Source organism: Nanorana parkeri, unplaced genomic scaffold (genome assembly GCF_000935625.1).
Source record: "Nanorana parkeri isolate BGI_ZX_2015 unplaced genomic scaffold, ASM93562v1 scaffold174, whole genome shotgun sequence".
Classification (NCBI taxonomy): domain Eukaryota; kingdom Metazoa; phylum Chordata; class Amphibia; order Anura; family Dicroglossidae; genus Nanorana; species Nanorana parkeri.
The window spans coordinates 2,721,212-2,732,307 of record NW_017306442.1 but is presented as its reverse complement, the minus strand read 5'-3'; the positions used below and the strand labels follow the sequence as shown (position 1 = coordinate 2,732,307).

Below are 11,096 nucleotides of genomic sequence, written 5' to 3'. Positions count from 1 at the left end.
CAACATGGCTGATTCCAGTTTTTTCTCAGCACCTTCACAGTGATCTGTCCTTATAGAAAGACTAAGGACTAAAATTAACTTCATTAACATTTGAATGAAGAAACCAGGGTTGTAATCCTTTAGCCCTTTGTTAGGATAGGCAGTGTTCAAATCTACTTGGGAAATCCTAATGAAATAAGCCAGATAGTTACCAAACCCTTCACCCCTTACAACCCCTCCTAACATTACAAACAAGAAGCAAGTAGAAATGTTAACCCTTAAGAAACCTATAAACGCTAACCAAGTAAAAGCAAACTGCAAGAAGCATTTTTTTTAAATCTTATGCTATGTCAATGGTAACATGTAACAAATATAAAATAGGTGTTATCCCAATTGGGCTGCAAAAGTGGATATACACTTTAAGCATTTATACTCGTAGCCAATTTTAGTAGAAGACAAATCATCATGAGAAAAAATTATCTGGTTGAAAGCTAAAGCATTTAATTAAAATTGCCAGAGGGTATATGCAAGCCGATAAATCAGTCAATGGAACACACCTTTAAGCCATTGTAAGAACCCCACATACATACGATGCTATGTAAAAGGGAGTCTGTTAAAAGAATTAATTGGACTCGCTATTCCACCTAGCAAGAGCCTGCACATAATTTTATGTGGTAATTAGATGCTATCTAGCAAAAACAAAAGCCTTACTAATTAGTAGCATCCCAGTCCCATTTATATCCAAGCTGTCTATATTCCATTGACTGAACAGTGATTCACGCCACAGCTCTGGAAACATACATCATAATGTGATATTTATGTTTATTTAATGACCTTTATTACATATATTAATACAGGAACATTTATTTAACAAGATTGAAACACTAGTTTTAATAAATTTAGCTAAAAATAGATTTTTTTAAATATGTTGACATGATATAAATATCATAGATTTTTTTAATATAGAAGTTAGTAGGATTTATTTTCTATTAGTGTAAAGTAAATTGAATAAAGTAAAAAATGACCCAATTTTATTTAAAATGAGAAAAGTCTTGATAATGCTGGGGAACTAACTAAAGGCTGTAATTGTTATGACACATCTTCCAATGTATTTAAATCTAAATTCAGCGCAAATTTAAGCCTCATTATAATGTGGAGGCAAAACCACACCCATTCTTGGTAAGCACCACCAGTTCAAGTTTCTAGAATCTTTAGTTAGGTTAGAATAACATTTACAGCCGTGAAGTAATCGTCCCACTAATCTGGTTATAATGTCACTTTAATTCCCTTGTTGTATCAACTTTTCAGGTATATGTCATGTGTGGATGGTTAGACTGTTCAGTTTAGTTAAGTAGACCAATATTATTCTGTGTATATATAAACAAAATAGTGGTAATCCCATTGCTCTACAGAGTAAAGAAACCTTCAGTTCTTCTGAAGTACCGTTCAGCTTTCATTGACAGAGAAGCACAATGCATGCTGGGATATTCAGTGACATGTCAGCAGACCTTGGATGCTTTATAGATCTATTAATTAGTTTTTTATTTTTATTTTTAAATATTGGCAACAATTTTTAAAATGTATTTACATTTAAATGTGAATTTTTACAACTAAAATCTATGAGTCATACAATATTATAACTTGGCCAACTCATAAACAATATTGATTATAAATAATCGTTATTATAGAAATAATTGTCATTGTTATCGATTTGCAGTTAGAGGACACTTTCTTTGATCAGGGTTTTTTTTTTAACAGTGCAAATTCACCTGGGAAACAAAAAAGTCCACAAAACCTATATATTTAAAGGCTTTGCTCACCTTTTGTGTAGCATAATTTAGGTTTTCCTATAGGGAATTAAGTCTTTGGTATGCTCTTCTGTAACCCAGCCATATCTATTTTCTTATCACTTACTTCCTGCCCCCTCGACCATGGTGATTCTGCCTTTTTTGTGGTGTAGATTTAAAAGATGCGCTCCCATCGCTGGGATTCCTGGCTGTATTGTCTTTTGTGACTATAATTTGAACTGCAGAGGAGAACTAAATTTCCTATGATGCAACTGCAATGGGAAGGAGGGAATGTAAGAGTGGTAGGCAGGAGCAGTGGGCTATAGCTATGGTTCAAGAGCGGTGGGTGGTCCTGGCAAATGATACCAGCACACACAGGAGGTAGAAAGCTTTCTGACTCTTAAACGATCAGGCCTTCCTTTTTGCAAAGGATACCTGATTTGCAAGTATAATTTTTTAAGAGAAAGTGACTGACTAGAAAGGGACTGATGGCTGCTGCAGAACTTAGAGATGGTTGTAAGATCCCTGGCAAAGAGCTACTACCTTATTTTATGGCACATACTTAAACGAGAACTATGGCCAAACTTTTTTCGGCTATAGTTCTCATTTGGGTCACAAGAGTACATTTACTACTGTACGCCTGTAACCCAAAATCAGCATATAGTGGGCTACTGCTGATGGTGCAGAGCCTTCTGTATCTAGGAAAGATCCTGACAATATTGTCAGGATCCACCCCGCTGACTTATTGAGAGCTGGGTCTTCCTCTCAAGAGCCAGAGTCAGCTTTGCCCTCCCCCTCCCTTGTCTGTCCCTCCAAAGACAACTGAAGGAACAACGAGAGAGCAGGGTGGAATCCGTGACTGACGGTCACTGCTTGGAGAAGACCATGAGCTGAGCGATCAGCAGTTCGTGATCACTCAGTTCTTGAGCTATAGAGCTGGCGTGTGACACTGCAGCTGACTCTAAGTATTGGGAAGAGTACATTTTACTCTCCCAATAGTTCTCCTTTTAAGCGGAATGTTTAAAAAAAAACTGAACTAAACCTTTAAAAACATGGTGGATGCAGATGTGATGTGACATAAACCATAGTAATTAATCACAAGGCATCTTTTAGCAGGCTGACGATTTAAATAATACAGTTGTTATGCGATTTTTGCTGATTATGGTATACAGGACATTGCTACATTTTGCACCATTTTTTAAATAAAGCTAAATGTGTGTATTCTTTATTTACGTTTTTAAAAATTTCCTGTTGTTTCTCAAATCAATCCATTATACAGCTTTCAAATATCGGCATCTCTGTTGGCTTTAACAACCAGATGTTGAAACCTTTCAATTGCATTGTGCTTGTTATAATCAACACAAAGGACATCCTTTAGTATAAATCACCCTCATTTAATGTACAGTGAGTTTTAATTGTAGGCTGTCCTATATTGTGGTAGACAATATATGACAGTAGGCAGTATATGACTTTTGGCGCAGTGTGCAGTTTGTTAGAGCTCTAGAAATGTATAACCTCAGACAGGCTATCACCTATGTGACAAAATCTTCTAAGTGCATTCGTGCTCTGCAAGCTGACACAGGTCAGATACATTTCAGATGTAAAGATAAAGCAGAGCTTGTTCTCAATGATTTACAGCACTTCTGTGATATTTAAAGAACCCTACCATTGAATACAATATATTTTTCACTTTCTTTCTCTGCTGCTGCCCAACATAATGTCAGGTTCTTTTGTAATATGGTATTTTGTGGCACAATTCCAGTGCTGTAAATTCTCCTAGCTAAAATGTTCCGGAATTATCACAGAATTACTGCTCATTCTTGGGATATTTGGTGCTTTGTAACCCATGTACCTTTTTATATAGTATTTAAATCAAGCAAAGCTCCCTATACAAATGTCAATCTTTAAATCATTTCTACTGTTGCTGTTTAAGGGTTATGTATGCATAATGTGCAATGGAAGAAAGTTCCATTTGTAATGTAATGTCTAGTTTTCTGGAAAGTCAATGTGCCTTTTATATTGCGGTCTATAGCCTTGTTGTTATAATTACATTCTCTTTGCTTAATTAAATAAGCCTGCAAGTGAGCTGGTCTAATATTTTCTTTACAGTTTGACGTATTCGTTCTGTAGATTCTAGTCAGTGTTGGAAATTCTATAACTTTTGAGTCCCAAGGTAAGCCCGCCAAGTTGTTGGGTCTCATAGCCTTATTGCAACAGTATATTAAGTAAGGAATACACTGACGTGTCATAATGACACTGTCATCCTTATGGATTTATTTGAAACCTGTACACGCTCTATGTACTTCATGTGCCACACCAGAGTAAGCAATCAATATATTCTTTATTATGGGACTTTTTGCTTACTTGCCTGTTAATTTCCAGTTCTGCCATAACACTCTGCCTTAGGGCCGGTTCACACCACAAACTCCGCGTTCCAGTGCGTACGGCCTCTGGAACGCACTGGAATGCAAGCCGGCCGGCTCCCTGCATTCAGGTGCGAGACGGTGCATTGAAGTCAGTATTTTTGCAGATCGCACTGGAATGCAGGCACTAATGTGCCTGCGTTCCAGGTGAGGGCGATTGCACGGTGGGCGGGGGCGTTCATATACAACAGGTGCTCTTTAAAATGAGCTGGGTTGGACAGGCTTCTGTGTTTCAGTTGCTTCTTGCACTTCCTAAGATGACAATACAGACAAGGACATCATTGGAGAAAGTATGACTTTGCTATGCAGTACCCAAGTCAAGTCTATTTCAGGTGTGGTGGGACCTCAGAGATTATCACTGCCATTTCCCGTGGAACATTGATACTTGTCACTTATTTCCTGTACAGTACTATCAGAGATTTGTCACCCTCCATGTGCATTGTGTGTCGCCTGCTATTATTTTGCAATGGATTGAGGACACAAATGAGACAACTGGTGTGTGAAACGTATGTTTGGTAGTTTTACTCCTTTGTATTGCTGCTTTTCCACAGGTTCTTCTCATGTGGACTACAAACATGTGCCAAACTTCTCTTACGTTTTGTTTTTCCTCTTATGCAATGTAAGACATCCTGTTATAAATATATATCTGTCAAAATGTAAGCTGATATTTTCATTATTGTAAAATATGCTTTATAAAACCTTCATCCTGTACTCCTTCTGTATTTTTTTATAATATATAAACTTTGAGAAAAGAAATCTCTTTTGTGTGTTATTCCATAATGCTTGTTTACAATGCACATTTTGTCATATAATACAGAACACAAAAATACATGTAACATATGCAATACATTATTTATTTTGGTGAGAAGTTATAATAATATGTCTTAAAGTGACACTCAACTCAAAGTTAAAGCTTAAAAAGGCTCAGGTATCTCAACTATTAACAAAAATGTATCTTATGTGTATCACTCAGCTGTAGATCCTCAAACCATCTCTGAATTGGTGCTGACACTGTCCTTCCTTCTGGAGGGTGGCTACTTTTGTTCCCCATGGTGCCTGTGTGTGTTGTAAAGTAGCCACCGCTCCAAGCTTGCTCCCACGATGGACTATAATCTCAATACAAAGAACGTAAACTAAACGCGAGATTCTAGTCCATCACGGGAGTGAGTTTGGAACGTTGACTACTTTACAACACACACAGGGACAATGGGGAACAAAAGTAGCCACCTTCCAGAAGGCAGGACAGTGTCAGCATGGATTCAGAGATGATTGGAGGATCTACCACTGAGTGATACACAAATAAGATACATTAGTGTTAGTAAGGTACTTGAATGCATTTTTAAGATATAATAGCTGAGTTTAGTCTCACTTTAAGAAATGCAAGGAAAATAAATATATATGTGCTATGATTTTAGTGCGCAGCATTCTACAAATTAAGGATTAACTCTTGAGTTTAGTGTCACATTAAATTTATTATGAATGTTTGAGTGGTGTTATAAATCCCATTTTGAAATTAGTGGTACCCTAATGGCTTTGTGTAAAAACTGTCCATTAGTGAATTTAAAATGTATCTAAAGCCAAATTGTTTTAGAACTCCTGTTAGGGGATTTTTCTGTATCATTTTGTCTGTGTTCGATCTAAAAGACACAACAGGAAGTAAGAGTAAATGTCACCAAAATGAGCTGTATCTCCCAAAAATGAGGGGACATTCTCACTTAGTCAGTTGTCACCAGGACAGTGTCTCCATTGGAAGAATTCCTCAATTCCTGTCCCAGTGACAACTGTAAAATGTTGGATTTCCCATCATCATTTTTACCTATTGCTAAGTAAAGGCTCCGGCGGAAGCTTTACCAGGCACCGAGGTTCAAGCAGCGGGATTCGAGACAAGAGGGTAGAGCTGCTCAATGTTTCTAAACTGCTACACATGTATATCACCTTTTTAAGGTGCCCATACACTGCTCGATTCTTGTACGAGAATCGCGGGAAATCCCGCGATCGTACGAGAATCGAGCAGTGTGAACGAAGACGTGCGACCGTTTCTACTGTACGGTCGCACGTCTTTTGTCTAAGGAGCACGCTAGAAAACCAGCCGAAAATCGTACGATTTTCGGCTGGTTTGAACGGTGCTCGGGAGACAAATGCCGAACGGGCCGGTGTGCGCACGCGCACACTGCCCGTTCAGCATTGCGGTCATCGTTAGCCCGCCCCTCAGGGGGGCAGGCTTGCGATGATAGAGAGTACGATCTGCCTGTCCAAGATGGGCAGATAGTACGTTTTTTTTTAATCACTTTACAACCATCGCAAGACTAAGGTCTTGCGATGGTTGTACAGTGTATGGCCACCTTAATCCTGACAGAAGTCCAGCAAGCTCATTAGCTTCCTGTTTCAGCTATCATTGTGCCTCTCCTGCACTGAAACCCTAAGCAATGTTATCAGCCCTGCCCAGTTCACCTTTGTTGACTAACACCTCTCCTAATGTTATGATGAACAGAAGAGAAGGAAGTGTTCTGTATTTCCATCCTAATGTGGCTGTGCTGTTTTTCTCTATAGATACAATATCATGACAAGGCATTGTCTCTCTAGGACACAAAGTGTGTTATTGCCAGCATCCCAAAGTGATAATACAAGAAATAAAATCCTGAAAATAAAAACTAATACAACCAGCACATGTAAGGACTTGGATCCCAGCTCACCACTTACTAAACCAATGACTTCACTTAAAGTGAGGCTGAACAGGTTCATCTACACTGAACTGGCACTTCTATATTGCATATACTTTAGGACCGGTTCAAACCTAAGCTTTGTGCTAAACACTCAATACAGCTCACCTAGCATGCGGTACCATGGACTAGGTGTGTTGCATTGCTGTTCATTTGAATGGCACCCCAATGCACCTCCCAGCAGCCATGTCCTGCAACATGTTGCAATACTGTGCATTGCGTTGTGCATGCACTACTTTTTTCACTGCACAGCAAGTGAAGTGGAAACAATATTAAACACTCAGGTTGTGATGCCTGCTTTGCTGGGTTTGACTTCTTGATCATATTTCCATATTGTCCATTCTTAAAACCGTTGCTTTACACAAATCATTTTAGGCTTCATTCACACCTTCATATTAGGTGCATGTGGCATTCCTGTGGCAGGAACCTAAGAATTCCTGCGTCAGGAATCCCAAATCTGTTGTTTGGAAGCGTCACTCGTTCAGGTTGATGATGGAGTGACCGTAGCATTAGTCCACTGGCACTCCGCATATAATTATATGTGATACGATTACATGCGGTTAGGAATAGATCACTATCCCTGAACACACGGTTGATGTGTTTTTGATTTTGTTTTATTTTACCCGGTACAAACAAGGAAACATACATCCCTGTTTCCTAACCTGCAACCTGTGGGCAAATAGGAGTAATCATTGGTAGCCTCATGTATCATTCCTCCAGTCTCCCTCTACAATCTAACAGCAAAAAGTTTTCCTGGCACAATCACAAGCTAGCATGTAAAAAAACTTGAATACACGTCTTCTGCAGAAAAAAACTTTTTGCTGTTTAAAGCCCATTCCATGTGCACCTTGCTGTAAAGCTGGTGACGAATTGATGAGTGCGTTTGTCATTTGTTTTGCTTGACTGACTTGGTGCAGTGATGCATGGGGGGTCTCAGCTGCCATTGGGATGTGCAGGATCCCTTGTGCGTTCCTGTGCCTTAAGGGAGGTTGGGCTTCCTCCTGACAGACCTGCACCCAATTTTATCTTCTGCCCTATGTGCTCCGAGATGGAGACTCTCATAGTTTAGAGTTAGGACCGCACTATAAGAGGTGCTTGGCGCGGCTTTCACATTTTCTGCAGAAGACGTGTATCCAAACCTCTGTTTTTAACCCTAGTGGTGAGACGTGTTTTTTTTACATGCTAGCTTGTGAGTGTGCCAGGAAAACTTTTTTCTGTTTTACTGTTTAAAGCCCATTCCATGTGCACCTTGCTGTAAAGCTGGTGATGAATTGATGAGTGCGTGTTTTGCTTCACTCTATAATATGCCCCATGTGCCAAGTCTCCTAGCCAACCTGTAGCAATGAGTCCAGGGCCCTCATTTTCTGTGTTCGCAGACAGGCCTCTCTAGTATTACATACAGTATCTCACAGAAGTGAGTACACACCTCACATTTTTGTAAATGTTATTATATCATTTCATGTCACGATACTGAAGAAATGACACTTTGCTACAATGTAAAGTAGTGAGTGTACAGCTTGTATATCAGTGTACATTTGCTGTCCCCTCAAAATCTTTGCCATAAGGTGCCATGTTGAACTTCCAGTGACCAGTATAAGAGACTGAGAGCAATAACACCAAATTTAACACACCTGCTCCCCATTCACACCTGAGACCTTGTAACACTAATGAGTCACATGACACCGGGGAGGGAAAATGGCTAATTGGGCCCAATTTGTACTCACTTTTGTTGCCAGCGGTTTAGACATTAATGGCTGTGTGTTGAGTTATTTTGAGGGGACAGCAAATGTACACTGATATACAAGCTGTACACTTACTACTTTACATTGTAGCAAAGTGTAATTTCTTCTGTGTAGTCACATAAAATGATATAATAAAATATTTACAAAAATGTGAGGGGTGTACTCACTTCTGTGAGATACTGTACATACAACATTATGTGCGGCCAATTGATTACATATTTGTCTGCAATTGCAGTCCAGTATAGCTTGTGATTTGACAAGGAATTATTTAAAGCTGAACTCAGAGCACAAAAACTTTCATCCAAATGCAGTCCTCAATAGCCACGAAGGATATAAATCCACTTTTTGTGCCCCAAATACCTTTTCAAATACATAAATTACCATATAAAAGTAGCGTTGACATCATCATTGCCAGCAAGCCCCATCCACTACATTCTGCCTGCAGAAAACGACAGGAGGGGTGGATACAAGACCAGTCATAAAGTACTCTGCAAACTTGTCAAGGTTTGTAGCACCACCTCTGCTCCCCTATGTGACAGACCATTAGACCCTCTGCACTGAATGCCCCCGAAGTCCTCAAAGAGGTACCCATTCCTCTGCCTGACCAAATTGGCACATGCTATCTTGATGTAAATATTATAGATTGCACACTGCAGAACATTCTGAACATTTTGTGCAGTAACCAGCAGAGAGCAGGCAAGTTTCACTAAGTTTAATTTTTTTTTCTACTCCTGAATTTCTTGAAACTTGATCCTTCAGAAGCTTCTCTTCATGCTTTGGAAAATACAAATCAGCAGTCCACATTCCTGCAGCCTTTTTTTTTTCATCCATAACTGACAGCAAGCTGGGACTTTGCTCTTTTTACGCACTGTCTTGGGGTAAGGCTCCTTTGGGGCACCCCAGCCTGATCCCAAAATGAAGTTCTGGCTCCTTTTCATCCTGATTCTTGTCCATGAAGCTCTACAAAATGGTGAGTTTTTTTTCCACTAAGTCTGTCTCAGTGTCAAACCCCAGAGCACCTTGTAACCACACTGTGCTGCTTTTGGGAGCTCACTGGGTGTTTGTGTGAGGAGAATGTGATGGGATTGCAAACCATAAAAATATGACATTTAGAAGAAGATAATTCTTTAGATTCATTTTTTAGGGTTTTTATATGTGTGGATACTGGCATAAAATAAACTGTGGAAAGTTTTATTTCTTTGCTGTGTCATAAATAATAGTAACCTAACACGGTTTTAGAACATCTTGTCTATTCATTAAACATGTTTTTTTAAACTGGTCAAGAAAATGTATAGTTCACTGAAGTTATAGACAGGAAACCCTTTCAATGCATATTATAAATACACCTGTTCCTGTTTCTACATGTTATGGGTCTGGATGTGCATGGGTTCATCTGCTTCCAGCATTCTGTGTGTTCATTACATTTTGTTTGCACTAAAAGATGTCCGTGTTAATGCTGAAGTTAAGCTTCAGGTGGCTTTTATACTTATTGGAGAATGGAAAGCTGTATGCAGGTGCAACCGTTGCAATACCTATGAGAGCTTTGCTCATTGTTATCAACAATTTATAATTTTGTAGACCATATTTTATATACATAAAAATAATACATAAATCTAAAAATATATAATTTTTAAAATATATTCTCTGTTTACTGGCACAGTAAACAGTTGTAATATCTAAATCTGCTTGTCCCATTGAAGTCTATGGAAAGCTATAACTCATAATGGTCAGTAAAAGTGGGAGAATTGGTAAGCAATATTACAAGTTTTTAAAAAAATTAAAAAGCATCCCTTTAAAGTATACCTGTTACAAGTTAGAGCCGATAAATTATGGGATCCTGGGATGACAGCAGGCACCACTTGGTGAATGTAGGCACCATCAGCACACAACAAACTAGTAAGTGCAAATCTTAAACTTTCAGAGCATGGAGCACTGACGCACACACGTTCCATTCCTCAATATAATGTGGCACCTCTCTACATGTTCTGCAGAGTGCAATGGGGGAATATTAATGCTTCACTTTACTAAAAACAAGTATAGCATACCGGTGAAGCTAAATTGTTTTTGCATCAGTCTTCCAGAACCAAAATGTATCCCAGCATTTAGTGAACAGCAGCTTATATACGAGGTCTGGGATCCAGAAATTTGCTTTGTGACCGATTCCCCTTACAGGAAACCTATACTAAGCAAATCAGCAATGATTTTTTTTCAGTAGAGGTTTCCTCTAATAGGCTGCACAGGATATCTCCAGTTGTTAGGTTACTACCAGGTGCTAAACATTCCTGCTGGACTAAGTGCTTGGATTCTGGTAAGTATACATTTGGGGCTGGGAATTGGGGGGATAGTTTAGGTGGGGGTTGGGGGTTGGAAGTGATGTACTGTGATTAAGAGGACTGTACTATAAAGTTACTACAGATTAGGCATACATCATATATTCATATATAT

The 11,096-nt window shown here is 39.0% G+C and overlaps 1 protein-coding gene across 2 annotated transcripts in view; it reads left to right on the top strand.

Moving 5' to 3' along the window:
* The first annotated feature begins 9,413 nt into the window (after positions 1 to 9,413).
* Positions 9,414 to 11,096, top strand: part of PDGFRL (platelet derived growth factor receptor like) — an 83,946-nt gene continuing 82,263 nt past the window's right edge. For both annotated transcript variants that reach the window (XR_001941148.1, XM_018554804.1), the window contains exon 1: positions 9,414 to 9,621. Coding sequence is in view for 1 of the 2 variants with exons in the window: in XM_018554804.1 (XP_018410306.1) it covers positions 9,567 to 9,621 (55 nt within the window). In the remaining variant the exon portion in view is untranslated. The remainder of the gene's footprint in view (positions 9,622 to 11,096) is intronic.